We start from the raw sequence: 15,436 nt of genomic DNA on the forward strand, positions 1-15,436 counted from the left end.
AGTGATTCAATGCATTGTGGAGACAAAACCGAGGTAAAGGTCCACGTGCATGTTCGGTGTGATTGCACTTGCGACAAAAGTTCTTTCTTTACAAATAACTCTGTGTAACATTACAAACTGTGATTTGAATACGGCTATGCAGTATGTAACGATTTACGCTTTCGGTAAACAACCGAGAGATAACTGTTAAGGCTTTTAACTCCATACAACTGTAGCGTTGTCTGATACAGAGCCTGGTAGTAGACTCAGTGTAGACAATATGTATGTGGTCGTGGTCTCACCAAAGATGGAAACGTCTCATAAATATTTTCACTTATTGCTGTTCTCTCATATGTAGTTGGTACACAGTGACGTAACGAAAATTCGCCCGCGCGATATACACTCGCTTGCTCAAACGCATGACCAACCAACCAGTCACTCACTCATTCGCCATTCACGACAAATATACGTACATGTATAAGATAAAAATGAAAAATGTCAATATTTTGTGGATTTCTTCATGTATACATATAGTTTGTGAAAAATGTGTGTAAGGTGTAAAAATGTACAGACGTATTTATCTTTTATAAAGTAATGCACAAGATCGGTACTGTACTTTTATTCTAAACTAAACTAAACTAAACTAAACTGAAGTTAAGGGAACTGAACTAAACTACACTAAACTAAGAGATCAGTTCTGAACTAAACTACTTTAAACTAGAGTAACCTAAACTAAACTAAACTAAACTGAACTGAACTGAACTGAACTGAACAGAACTGAGCTGAGCTGAGCTGAGCTGAGCTGAGCTGACCTGAGCTGACCTGAACTGAACTAAACGTGACTGTCCTTTGGGGTCATTTCTGTACTTCAATTCCAAACTAAACTAAACTAAACTAAACGTGACTCTCCTTGAGATTGAATCCCAAACTCAAGTGCAGCAATATGCTTTCTAAGCAATGTCAGCATGTACCCGCTCCACCGCGACCATGACCCAGATACCCCTACCTTTCAACAAAGACTCTATCATACTCATGTAAACAGCCTATACAGACCAATAGACAGACTACAAGTCTGTACCGAGCCTCGTCTAGCGCAACAAAAGGGACGACAAAACAGGGGCTGCCAAAACAGCCACATATACACAGTATTGAGTCGAGGAGACTTCCCCTGATTGAAGTAATCTAGGCACATAGCATTGTGTAGCTGGGGTCTGTCACGTGGTGTCAGGGGTAAGGGGTATTGAGGGATGTCAGTTGGGAAGGAGTCTTGGTCGGGACAGGCTGCTGAAACAGAACCTCCGTGATGAATCGCATGTATGAACACTGTCGCCCGGGGATACGTGGAGAGGCCGTGGACGTGAGGGGTGAGTGGATGAGGGAGGTGTGGGTGGGGATTGGGTGGGGTAGGTAGGAAACGTGAGACAATAGTATACAATGCTAATGTAATGTGCATGTATAAGAAGGGAGCTGTGAAAGACAAGGATCAGGTTGAATCAGCTTTTGCGCATTAGATACAGGTGAGATAAGTAAGTAAGAATTAAGCTTACATGCCTGAAATATAAGTGAGATATTAGTATTAAGGTCTAATAACCTTGCGTGCAGTGATGCAAGTGAGATAAGTAAGTCTTAAGGTGAATTAAGGCTACATGCCTGAAATATAAGTGAGATATTAGTGTATGGTCTAATAACCTTGCGTGCAGTGATGCAAGTGAGATAAGTAAGTCTTAAGGTGAATTAAGGCTACATGCCTGAAATATAAGTGAGATATTAGTATAAGGTCTAATAACCTTGCATGCAGTGATGCAAGTGAGATAAGTAAGTCTTAAGGTGAATTAAGGCTACATGCCTGAAATATAAGTGAGATATTAGTATAAGGTCTAATAACCTTGCGTGCAGTGATGCAAGTGATATAAGTAAGTCTTAAGGTGAATTAAGGCTTAAGCTTACATGCCTGAAATATAAGTGAGATATTAGTATAAGGTCTAATAACCTTGCGAGCAGTGATGCAAGTGGGATAAGTAAGTCTTAAGGTGAATTAAGGCTACATGCCTGAAATATAAGTGAGATATTAGTATAAGGTCTAATAACCTTACGTGCAGTGATGCAAGTGAGATAAGTAAGTTTTAAGGTGAATTAAGGCTACATGCCTGAAATATAAGTGAGATATTAGTATAAGGTCTAATAACCTTGCATGCAGTGATGCAAGTGGGATAAGTAAGTCTTAAGGTGAATTAAGGCTACATGCCTGAAATATAAGTGAGATATTAGTATTAGGTCTAATAAACTTGCGTGCAGTGAAACGTGCCTGGGATACACTGAGATAGATATGTTTTAGGTGGAATAAACTTTCATGCGTGATATAAAAGTGGAGAGCATAGATCCATCCTCTAGACACCGGAGGTGGTGATTCAAGATGATTGTGTTAAGCCTTGTTTGACAGTGGTTAAAATGACACAAACAAGAAGCGATATTTCGGTGGCGATGTAGTTACTACATACATCAAGGTTGTGTTGCAGTGTTTCGGAGACTCTTTTCAGTATAGTGACGGATGCAATTTTGTAAAAACCATTTCTTTGCCCGGCAATTTATGCTATACCACTAGTGAACATACCGCCTTTGTAAAACCTTGTGATGCTATGTGACTAAACTTAGAGCAAAAGAAGAGTCATTGTTACCATGACGTCAGAATGGAATGACATCACAAATCGACTACCACTGAACCTGGTTACCTGTACGTGTTTTAACTCAAGTGAGTGAGTTTAGTTTTACGCCACACTCAGCAATATTCCAGCAATATGGCGGCGGTCTGTAATAATCTAGTCTGGACCAAACAATCCAGTGATCAACAGCATGAGCATCAATCTGCGCAATTGGGATACGATGACATGTGTCAACCAAGTCAGCGAGCCAGGCCACCCGATCCCGTTAGTCGCATCTTACGACAAGCGTGGGTTACTTTCTAACCCTGATCTTCACGGGTCTATAACTCAAGACAATGGGTAGTACTGTTAAATAATTGAAAGCCAGGGAGCTTCAAACGTTTATATTCGAGTTGATATATGTGACATTGACACTCCGGTATGATTGTTTTTATCAATTAACGTCAGTCCAGGCGGTGGGGTATCCAAGTAGTTACTGGAAACAAGGACAAGTTGGACCGGCGCAGAGAACGAGTTTACCAGAAGTAAGCGGTGCACGGCAATCAGCTAACCCATTTGGTTTGTGAAAGGTAGAGCAGATGTTGGCTAGTGCACGTGCATTACATGACGATGAAATTGATTACGCGCGTAGCTGCACACGCCTTGCTCGTAAGACTCTCACGTCGGTGTAGCAAGTTACACTACACTTGATCGCGGACAACCTGGGGCCCCTTCGCTAAGAATGGCAAGCGCCAGTGTGCGGCACTCATACATGCTAACACAGGTCAATTGTCAGGTCGGTGCTCAACTTACCCTTGTTTGCCAGTAGAGCGTTCGCTCGTCACGCCAAAGACCCGGGTTCGATTTCCCACATGGGGGACAATGTGAGAAGCCCATGGCCATTGCTGTGACCCCGCCGTGATGTTGCTAGCATATTGCTAAAGGCTGCATAAAACCTTACCCACTCACTACAACCAATCCATCACAAAAGAAAGCCTTATTCGTGAATGTATAAAGCTTCAGTGTACACATTTGTACTCCGTATGACCCTCATACCAGGGCAATTGTATTCTCTGCGTGTTGTGTCGTATCTATGTTTACATTTATACCCCATGTTGCGTCCTACACGGTCCTCCCCTATATCTCAATGTTCTACAACAGTGGTTTTACTATAAGGGAACACGATTACCTACAGTTCTCACAAAGGATATCGCTGTTTTATCGTATTTTGGCATACTTGGTACTTGGTTTCTTTATACCCAATTTCTATACCACTCGTCAACCGTAAGCACTATCGACACGTTTCATCAAGAGTAATTCGAATGCTTTTGTGAACATTTCACTGTGTAGTAATAGCCAAATAATTATCCAACGCCCGGTAATGATAAAAGAGTGAATGTATTTCACGCTGCTATAAGCAATATTAGGGTCATATCACTAGGGGGATTAAAAAATGGACTTCAAGCGCATCTAACCCGCATCTAATCGAACGCAGAATTGTGGACGCTTTATCTGCTAAACTGCTCCAGAAAGTCCCAGTAACTGACACAGAAGTTTCCTCATTTTCTTAGTATATCACCCTGAGCTTGTAGACGAACTCTTAATCTATGTATTTTTGATAGAAATAAATAACAACAAATGGAAGAAGTCTGCGAGTAGGGAGATTCATAGGAAAATCTAGACTTGCTTTATTTAGTGTTTTTGCATTACAGTAAAGACTGGGTGGAAGGGAATTACGGTTCTGGGCCTGTAAGCCCACTCCGTCGTCAAATGGTACGGGTTCGAGTGCTGTTATTTTATTAACCGTCTAAATCCTGTTGCGTCCGAATATATTAAGCATTTATAATTTAGTTGCGATTACAATTAGAAGGAGGTTTCCCTGTCCATAGCATCCTACGTTTTTCTTAAAACTTATCATTTATATCCCATTGTCCATTGTGCTAAATAGCATGGATCTAGTCCCTGCAAGGGCATTTCATACCTAAATGAAGACAATTGCCTGGGTACACGAGGATGGGATTTGGTGTCAATACTATTTACCGGGCTAATTCCGCCCGAAAATATCCAAGTCCTGTGCATCCATATATTTTCAATGACACCAACTGTTAGCAAACGTGATAGCTGTGAATGCGGACTAAATTTACGAAAACTACCAACATCGTTTTTAGGCCATGTAGCAGGCTCTTTATATGCTTGTATTGTTTGACCCTGGGTGTGCCATCATTAAATACCTCAGTTTTGAGGGAATGACTGAGCGTGGACTGGTGGCATGTTTGGGGGCGCGGACTCACTATGTACACAGTTTAAAGAGTGTGTGCAGTGGATTGACTGAAACTAGTACTCACTGACTCAAAGAAGTCATTATTGATACGTATTTGGTTGACATAGCGAGCTCGCTTATTACAAACTGACACATCGAACGGGGTTTTCACGACCATTTGCTGTGTATTATAGTCGAAATGCGAATGCGAAGTAGGGTTATAACGAACAACAATTTGTGATCTTGTTGAATTCGGCACACACCGTAGTTTACTGTATTTCGTGACAACAGAAGTACTGACATGCGACGATGGGCTGTAAACGGTGAATGAGTTTAGTTTTCCGCCGCATTCAGCAATATTCCAGCTATATGGCGGCGGTCTGTAAACAATCGAGTCTTGACCAGACAATCCAGTGATCAACAACATGAGCATCGATCTGCGCAACTGGGAACAGATGACGTGTGTCAACCAAGTCAGCGAGCCTGACAACCCGATCCCGTTAGTCGCCTGTTACGACAAGCATGGGTTACTGAAGATCAATATTCTAACCCGGACCTTCACGGATACGATACATGTACTGTAAGTAATGTAGTAGAGCAGTGACGATTGTTTAAACCTCAGCATATTGAATAACGTCAGCTGTGAGAATAACGGGACTCCTCTGTGCGTGGGTTACAGGTAGCGGGTTAACGGGTGTGACGTATGTGGCGTGGCGTGCTAAGGATGGACTAGGAATAGAGAGAAGAGTTCTAAAGACAGAAATACTTAACGGTGTAGAGTAGTGGGTAAACAACATGATGTAACGTGCTAGTTTGCTTGATCCTAATGACACTGATTAATCTCTGCCCTAACCATCGTTGCTTGAGCGCGCTCGGTGCGTCTAAGTAAAATACAAACTTTGCAAACACTTGAAAACATTTAACTGTAAAGAAATACCAGTGTGCAGATAAGTGGATATTTATGCTGCAGTTGAGTCTGTGTACATATTATACATAGGTCTGGCTGTATATGAAATAAGTGTTACATTCGGTAATCATTGTACATTGTGATTCATCATTTATAATCTGGGGGAGTGTGGGGGTGTATCGCAGATTTTGTAAGAGAATTGTTTATGTTTTCACAAAGCATGTCTTTAAAGGAGACATGTCCAGCGAACAGTGAGGTAGAGGCCCTTTAAAACAAGAAATGAGTTATTTTATGTATATTTTTCTCATGCTATTTTGTTGTAAAACGGGTACACGTAGTCTGTTCTTGAGGCGCACGGCTGACAAGACGTATAGAATAAGAACAATTTACTGCAGAAATATATCCTTTGATATTGACAGAACCATGCTGTTTGTATCAAAATGATGTAGTTTTTCAAACCTGTCTAGTGAATTTTTTAGAGGTATAGAAACATGTAAAAAGTATGATGGAAAGTCAAACGAAAATATCATGGGACAATCATGGCAAAACTTGCCTCATTTGCTTTAGGGTTCAACACTTGTCTCACATTATACAAACGCATTTTGATGTAAAAACTTACGTTTCAGCTAATACAACGACATCGTGTTTATCCCACATTTGAAATTTTGGTTCGGTTTGGTTCCAATTTCAAAATAACCTTTCAAATATCCAGGTCACATTTCTTTTTAATACGTAGACTGACTCTCACACGAAGACCTCCTAAATGTGTCACTTGTTTTTCAGTCTGTTGTTTTTATGCAGTAAAAGAAGTTTCAGTGAATTTTCACAGCATGTTTCCTCTTTGTTTTAGCAATGATGCGGGCCTGTAGAACGGGAGAACAACCTCCGTCTGGGCTATGGAAGTTTTCTGGTGTGGTCTTGGAGATTGCCTTCTTCAAGGACGAGAAGGTGGCGGGAGGTGGCACCGACAGCGTGGGAGACTACTACATCTCGGGTACGTGGGGAGGTGCGGGTGTGAAGTTCGTCATCCACTACACAGGCAAATACGATGTCACCTACAACGGGAAATATGCTGACAGCAAGATCACAGGTACGTGTGTCAAGAGCCAAGGGGGTTCCAGTTCACCCTTTGAGTTGATATATTGTGGAAAGGATGCAAAGGTCACTCCGAAGCCTGGTCAGTGGTCAGGACACCTCTGTCGAGCTGGAGTCACTCAGATGTTCAGTATAGACTTTGAATTTGGAGATCCTCCGTACAAGTTTATAACTGGACGTGGCAAAGATGAGAATGGCAACTTCCGAATCAAAGGACGCCTTGAAGGACGAGGGATTCGTCTGATACGTCACAACGTCGTCTACTACGGCCTGATGAACGAATCGGGAACAGAGGTTGTTGGGATGTTCCTGGATTCAGGTGGATGTTGGGTGGAAGGAAGATTCGTCCTGAAGATCGGTGGAGGCAGTGTTGTTCCTTCTGGAGGAGGAGCTTCTGATCAACCAACTAGTGGAGTCTGGTTCTGGTTCCTGAGTGGCCGCCCTGAGTATCGCTGCTACCTTCAGCTGATGTTTGTGACTGGGAAGGTGTCTGGTAATGGCAGAGACGAGACTGGATACTTCACCTTGACAGGGACATGGAGCGGACCCAAAATCACCTTCACGAAGAGCACAACCTCGGTAACATACACCGGCACCATCACTCCAGGAGCCAACGTCATCAGTGGCCAAAACCCAGATGGTGGAACATTCGACATTGCTTTCTTCATGGAATTTGAACTCCCAGAATTCCCCTACCAGTTTCCAAACAAAGATGTTTCCAGTGGGCAGCAATGTGCCATGAAGCTCTTCCAGGAGATACAGATCTGGTTGTCAAGGAGACGCACGCTTATCCAAGAGTTCCGCATCCTTATCCAAAAGATTGAACAAGCACAATCTGGAAGCCTTTCTGTCCAGTTTCCAGGGGATATTGTGGACGTCAATGAGCTGATAACCGTCGCGATTAGTCTGTTGGCGTTGCTGAGTGGAGGTGGAGCTGCATCTGCTCTGTTGCTGAGATTTGGCCGAAAGACTGACATGGTTTCCTTCACAAGCGATGCATTTAAAGGCGCATCAAAGATCCTGGAAGCATACAAGTCAGCTGCGGACGCTGAGACGTTGAAGGACTTGGTCGAGGAGGATGTCATCTCCTCCAGAATCATTTACTATCTTATCGACACTCTCTGGGACATCTCTGGAGTACTGAACACCCAGTGCAAGGTTGACATATCAGTGAAGAGGATTGCGAAAGGTTTCCTGTTCCAAGCAGCTACAGGAATTGATATCATCAGTTTCGCCTTCCCTGATGAATATGCAGCTCCTCTATTGACAGCTCCTGAGTTTGATCATGGAAAGTTAGGTGAAATAGAATCAGCTTTACTAGAATGTATTGGGAAAATCACCGAGATGAACAAAGACGCCACGGGCAGGGTTGGAGGGTCTGTTGGAGTTGCAATCAAATTAAAAGACATACAAGAAGCCCTGGAGGACCTGGATGATGCATCACCCTCTGTCTTCAGGAAATGCCTGGATAGATGCATCGTTGTTCTGGAACAGAAGATGGACATATATGTCTCTCTGCAAAAGAAGACCGAGACATATTTTGAAGAGCGGGAGACTATCAGCTCTAAATTGTCTGTGGAGACGGTGATAACTGTAGAGTTTATCAATGAAGTAATATCTGTCCTTAAAGACTTTAACCCACAATGGTGTCAAGCTGTGGAAGAAAAAGGCCTTCAGGAAGTATTTGCGTTAACCATGACCAAAGTCTTTCCCGCAATCAGACAGAAGACAAACATGATGATGAGCAGCTATCGGCCTGGTGGTTCGGACGCGCCAGTTGACATACTCGACATTGTTATTGTCGGTGAAGCAGCTGTAGGTCTACCTGCTTTCAAGAGAGATCTGTTGTTCCCTGTTCCAACTCTACAGGATGTTGTACTCTACCAACCATACGGCTCTACCATAAACCAATCAACAATACTTGGCATTGCGTCCGGCTCTATTAGACCAGGATGCCGACAGACGTCATCCAGTGTCGACCTACCGCAATCCTGGAACTCCCTACTTTCTGGACAAACTGAATTGATTCCATCAATCTACCTTGACCAGGCTGTTATTGACGAAGTCACATTCACTGAGCTTAAGGATCTTCTTCAGCAGTTCCCAGAGGATGTCCAGAGAAACCGCATCATCATCCCCTTCTTCACCTCCTCGGAAGCGGACTCTCTGCCCCCAGTTCCTCTCTGGTTGTTGACCTCGGCCTGCTCTGTGGCGGGGATGGTCAGCGGGGTCAATGTCCGCGTCCATCTCGCCACCAGCCTCACCGCCCCGGACCCCACCCCAGAGTTACAGACGCTGTGTCAAAGCCAGTACAGCTTCGCCCAGACGGCCATGACCTGTGACGTCGCTCAGCTCCACCTCGAGGGCGTCAACACCAACTGGCTCAATCACTTTATGCAGAGTGAAACTCTCTCGAGCTTTTTCTCAAGTAAGTTGTACAGCACATGCTATTTAAAACTCGCTGACAAAAGAAACTTGGCTCATTATTTTGTCTTGTGTCCATATTCTTTGGTGCTTTGTGATTTATAAATACATGTATATGTACAGACGTACGTATGTGCGTGCGTGCGTGCTTTTATTAGGCAAAATTTTATCATTTGCACTGTAATGCATTTATAGGCTCAGTCTCTTTTGTCAGTGAGTATACTCTTCAGCTTCTCTAACAATGCTTCATATGTTGAATTTTCGAAGCGTCCGTTAAATACTCTGCTACTCTTACCTATCCAAAGTTATGTGTTGATACATGGCATTCTATTGCGTAATCGTACACGCATATTTCAATCAATCATAATTAACGACGATTCATTTTTTTTGCATATAACAACATTGAGTAATCTGTCTGTATATCGCTACGCATGTTTCAGACATTTGTACATGTTTATAACAGGCTCTACCACTCGCACAAGCAACATGTCGTTCGAAGGAGGCGTGATCCGGATAACAACTACTACTACAACGACCTATCAAGGGTAGATAACTCAACGGTAATGGGAGAATCAGCAACTGACAATCTCGTTCTTACCACGCGTAAAATGGAATGCAATGCCTTTGTAATTTTAGACAGTGATGTTTTGATACGTAGAAAATAGTCCATCTATGCCTTGACTGAGAACGATCACTTAGTCTTCAAGTGGAGGAGGCTGGGTTTGTTTTGTTTTTGTCGTTGTTGTTTCTCTGAAGGGAAATGTACCTGGGCCAGATTTTCGAAGCTCTCTTAGCGCCAGGATCGTCGTAAGTGCCATACATTAATAATAACTTACGACTATCTTAGCGCTAAGAGAGCTTCGAAACTCTAGGCCCTAGAATAAGACATACTTCCTGGACATGTCCCGCAAATGGCCGGCTTTTTTCTCTTTGAGAGTAGTTTTTGTTTCAATCCGTGACTGAAAACATATCCAACGTCCCCGGCTGACGCCAATGAGTGAGTGAGTAAGTTGTGTTTTACGCCGCTTTTAGCAATATTCCAGCAATATGACTGCAGGGGACACCAGAAATGGGCGTGACACATTGTACCCATATGGGGAATCGAACCAGAGGCTTCGGCGTGACCAGCGAACGCTGTAATCATTCTGAAGCTGTAGAAATGGACCTTCAGAGACCTCTCGCTTTCCAAGATTAATTTGCGTGTCTCAAGCCTTTCCACAAAACAAGTTTTTACCCTTGCCATTCAAGCCTTGCTTGCTAAGGTATGGGTATAGTCGTGTTTCACTCGAACGACTTAACGCAGTGACTGGGATGCAGTGCTATTTTTAGACGACTTCTGCTGAGCGTTTCATGTTGCCGCGATTTCCGCGTTACTTGACGCTGTGTAATCTCAGAAAGCAGTTTACAGAGCGAAATGCGGCAGTACGCATCCTAATTTATCAATTTGTACCTGTTAGGGATGATCGACGGGGTTGTCCCTTACGGCAGACAACTTTGTGAAGACATTGATTATAAGAAACAGCGATCTGATTGGATATCGCATATTCATTAAAATGGACATAGCTCGTGTTCTACACAGGATGGCGGCACGAAAACGAGGCTTGAAATACCTAGGGTGAAAACGAGGCTTCGATAGAGACAAGTGGATTCTCTTGCCGCTGGAAGATTTTATGATAATTAATCTGGCTGCATCCCTTCTCCAGAGTGTCTATGTGTTCCACCTCCAATGTGTCAGTGAAGTCGATACTGTAAGGAAATAGTTTCATCAAGGTCAAGGTCGACAGAGAGACGTATTCATAATGGCAGCAACTTTCAGACTGAATCTGTAACGTTCAACTTGTTTTGTATTATTTACCGATGTTGGTTTACATGTAGTTATATGTTTACAAAATATTGCTTGTTTTAATATATACATCCAACTTAATGTAGATTTAGATTTACATTATACTGCTTTTGTTTAATGTATACTAGTAATTCTACTGGAATAAATATTGTAATACAATACCCTCAGTTTGTGTGTTTCTTGTACGCCCATCCACACGTAATTGTATATAAACTGACGCATAAAAGAAAGTACACACCTGGTGCTGTGGGATTATTGTTTTAAAAAACAACAACGTAAAGTCCCAAACATTGTTGTCAAAACACCACAGATATATTCTACAAAAGTTGTGCGTGGGGTTACACATATCGAGGTCATGCCTGCAGAGCGGCAGGCTGGGAGTTCGATTCTCGGCCGCTTCAGACCAACCCACTTTAAAGTAGTACTTGTTGTTACCCTGGCTGGAGCTAAAATAATTAATTTATAAAACAAGGACTGGTTGACTCAGCATCAGTATACCGGGTCTGAGTTGGGTATTCATCTTAAAACTGCGACATGATGTGCCAGTGGGCTTGCACAAAGTATAGCGGCATTAGTCCACACGCGCGCACACGCACCCACACGCCCACACACGCATTCGCATGCACGTCGTTATGTAAGTGCAATAACCTTGAACAAGACGTTAAACCTTACCTAACCTCACCTCACCTAACCTCACGTACGGGATGTTACGTGGAACGTCATTTCTATCGACACTGTATCATTATTACGACGAATTATTACGACGACATTATTACACAGAATATATTCGTATGACAAAGAATACAGACGTGTTGACACCCATCAAATTCATTGATGTGAGCGAGCTTTCTCTTTGCTCACGATGCATTCCCGTCCCGTCTTTGAAACTACTTGACCGCCTCCGTGGTGTAGTGGTTAGAGCGTCCGCCCGGAGAGCGGAAGGTCGCGGGTTCGATCCCCGACCGCGTCATACCAAATGACGTTACAATATGGTACTTGTTGGTCCCTGCCTGGCGCTCAGCATTAATGGGTACAAAAAGGACTGGTCGGCTCGGAGTCAGTATAATGTGTCTGAGTGGGGTATTCCTGCTTCACTGCGGCATGGTATCTGAGTGGGCTAGCACTATAAAACCAGCTTCAGTCTGGGCTAGTACAAGCAGCCGCACATACACATACACACGCATGCACGTCGTCATATGAGCGAAATATTCTCAAGCACGACGTTAAACCCAATTTCACCTCACCTCACCTTTGAAACTACTGCATAGCTACTACTGCATGGCGAAGTGAACGCGTCTATTGATTCCTGATACAGTAGGGAGCAGGATCTCAGACGGTAACAGAACTAGGTGTGAAATCAACAATCAAGAAAGAGATGGGATGTAATTAACAATTGTATTCCAAAATTAACTTGGTTTGGAAATTTATACAAATCACAACACATGTATTACAGTGGCAGTACAGGCAATATAATATAAATGCAGGGGTTATAGCAATAAAGACACTGATGGTAATATTCATCTCACCACAATAGTCAAGCTTCCACAATAGGCCCAGAAGGAGTATCCACGGTAAGAATTACCTCCACACAATTGCTGGTCTTCTTGTAACTTGACATGTTTTTGTGAGATGATATGCGAGAGTTAGCTTCCTTTATATACCATAGAGAAATATAGCACAAGTCTAAATATACCTCACGATTGACCCTAACTGACTATACACGTATACAATTTTTGCCAATGTGGGCACCACGTGTCACTCACTCATAACCACATAAGGAAAATGGATAACATGTATTAAATGGATGCCTTAATAAACATCTACTGCTTTTATTAAAGGTTCACCATAGTTTATTTATATTTGCCCTTCGACTCATATTGTTTCTGTGGTTGATACATACATGCATACTAATGTCTTTCCTGGTGTTTATCTATGTCATATCAGTCCTGGACTAATGTCTTTCCTGGTGTTTATCTATGTCATATCAGTCCTGGACTAATGTCTTTCCTGGTGTTTATCTATGTCATATCAGTCCTGGACTAATGTCTTTCCTGGTGTTTATCTATGTCATATCAGTCCTGGACTAATGTCTTTCCTGGTGTTTATCTATGTCATATCAGTCCTGGACTAATGTCTTTCCTGGTGTTTATCTATGTCATATCAGTCCTGGACTAATGTCTTTCCTGGTGTTTATCTATGTCATATCAGTCCTGGACTAATGTCTTTCCTGGTGTTTATCTATGTCATATCAGTCCTGGACTAATGTCTTTCCTGGTGTTTATCTATCCTTCACCAATGTCATATCAGTCCTGGACTACTGTCTTCTTCCTGGTGTTTATCTATGTCATATCAGTCCTGGACTAATGTCTTCCCTGGTGTTTATCTATGTCATATCAGTCCTGGACTAATGTCTTTCCTGGTGTTTATCTATGTCATATCAGTCCTGGACTAATGTCTTTCCTGGTGTTTATCTATGTCATATCAGTCCTGGACTAATGTCTTCCCTGGTGTTTATCTATGTCATATCAGTCCTGGACTAATGTCCTTCCTGGTGTTTATCTATGTCATATCAGTCCTGGACTAATGTCTTTCCTGGTGTTTATCTATGTTATCTATCTATGTCATATCAGTCCTGGACTAATGTCTTTCCTGGTGTTTATCTATGTCATATCAGTCCTGGACTAATGTCTTTCCTGGTGTTTATCTATGTCAAAACAATCCTGGACTAATGTCTTTCCTGGTGTTTATCTATGTCATACCAGTCCCTGGACTTTATCTATGTCTTAATCCTGGTGTTTATCTATGTGAAACCAGTCCTGGACTAATGTCTTTCCTGGTGTTTATCTATGTCATATCAGTCCTGGACTAATGTCTATCCTGGTGTTTATCTATGTCATATCAGTCCTGGACTAATGTTATCTCAGGTGTTTATCTATGTCATATCAGTCCTGTACTAATGTCTTTCCTGGTGTTTATCTATGTCATACCAGTCCTGGACTAATGTCTTTCCTGGTGTTTATCTATGTCATACCAGTCCTGGACTAATGTCTTTCCTGGTGTTTATCTATGTCTAACCAGTCCTGGACTAATGTCTTTCCTGGTGTTTATCTATGTCAAACAATCCTGGACTAATGTCTTTCCTGGTGTTTATCTATGTCATACCAGTCCTGGACTAATGTCTTTCCTGGTGTTTATCTATGTCATATCAGTCCTGGACTAATGTCTTTCCTGGTGTTTATCTATGTCATATCAGTCCTGGACTAATGTCTTTCCTGGTGTTTATCTATGTCATACCAGTCCTGGACTAATGTCTTTCCTGGTGTTTATCTATGTCATATCAGTCCTGGACTAATGTCTTTCCTGGTGTTTATCTATGTCATATCAGTCCTGTACTAATGTCTTTCCTGGTGTTTATCTATGTCATACCAGTCCTGGACTAATGTCTTTCCTGGTGTTTATCTATGTCATACCAGTCCTGGACTAATGTCTTTCCTGGTGTTTATCTATGTCATATCAGTCCTGGACTAATGTCTTTCCTGGTGTTTATCTATGTCATACCAGTCCTGGACTAATGTCTTTCCTGGTGTTTATCTATGTCATATCAGTCCTGGACTAATGTCTTTCCTGGTGTTTATCTATATCATACCAGTCCTTGACTAATGTCTTTCCTGGTGTTTATCTATGTCATATCAGTCCTGGACTAATGTCTTTCCTGGTGTTTATCTATATCATACCAGTCCTTGACTAATGTCTTTCCTGGTGTTTATCTGTGTCATATCAGTCCTGGACTAATGTCTTTCCTGGTGTTTATCTATGTCAAAACAATCCTGGACTAATGTCTTTCCTGGTGTTTATCTATGTCATACCAGTCCTGGACTAATGTCTTTCCTGGTGTTTATCTATGTCATACCAGTCCTGGAACTAATGTCTTTCCTGGTGTTTATCTATGTCATACCAGTCCTGGACTAATGTCTTCCCTGGTGTTTATCTATGTCATATCAGTCCTGGACTAATGTTATCTCAGGTGTTTATCTATGTCATATCAGCCATGGTCCAATATCAGCACTGTGGTTTATATATGTCATATCAGTCCTGGACTAATGTCATCTCTGGTGTTTACATATGTCATATCATCCATGGTCTAATATCATCACTGTGGTTTATATATGTCATATCATCCATGGTGTAATATCATCAATGTGGTTTACATATGTCATATCATCCATGGTCTAATATCATCACTGTGGTTTATATTTGTCATATCAGTCATGGTCTAATATCATCACTGT

At 42.2% G+C, this 15,436-nt stretch overlaps 1 protein-coding gene across 1 annotated transcript; it reads left to right on the top strand.

Annotated features, from left to right (window-relative positions):
- The first annotated feature begins 1,200 nt into the window (after positions 1–1,200).
- Positions 1,201–11,308, top strand: LOC124284502. Its single transcript, XM_046720577.1, has 3 exons — positions 1,201–1,343; positions 6,636–9,308; positions 9,768–11,308. Exons 1-3 carry the CDS (start codon positions 1,283–1,285, stop codon positions 9,851–9,853), a joined length of 2,820 nt encoding a protein of 939 aa, XP_046576533.1. The 5' UTR covers positions 1,201–1,282; the 3' UTR covers positions 9,854–11,308.
- The last annotated feature ends 4,128 nt before the right edge of the window (positions 11,309–15,436 follow it).

This window comes from Haliotis rubra, unplaced genomic scaffold, assembly GCF_003918875.1.
Source record: "Haliotis rubra isolate DU_JTF1 unplaced genomic scaffold, ASM391887v1 Scf11, whole genome shotgun sequence".
Taxonomy (NCBI): Eukaryota; Metazoa; Mollusca; class Gastropoda; order Lepetellida; family Haliotidae; genus Haliotis; species Haliotis rubra.

Coding starts and splice junctions, on each gene's coding strand:
- LOC124284502 (XM_046720577.1), top strand. CDS start 1,283: ATGAATCGCATGTATGAACACTGTCGCCCGGGGATACGTGGAGAGGCC. Junction 1,344..6,635: donor AGAGGCCGTGGACGTGAGGG/GTGAGTGGATGA, acceptor TCTTTGTTTTAG/CAATGATGCGGGCCTGTAGA. Junction 9,309..9,767: donor TCTCTCGAGCTTTTTCTCAA/GTAAGTTGTACA, acceptor TGTTTATAACAG/GCTCTACCACTCGCACAAGC.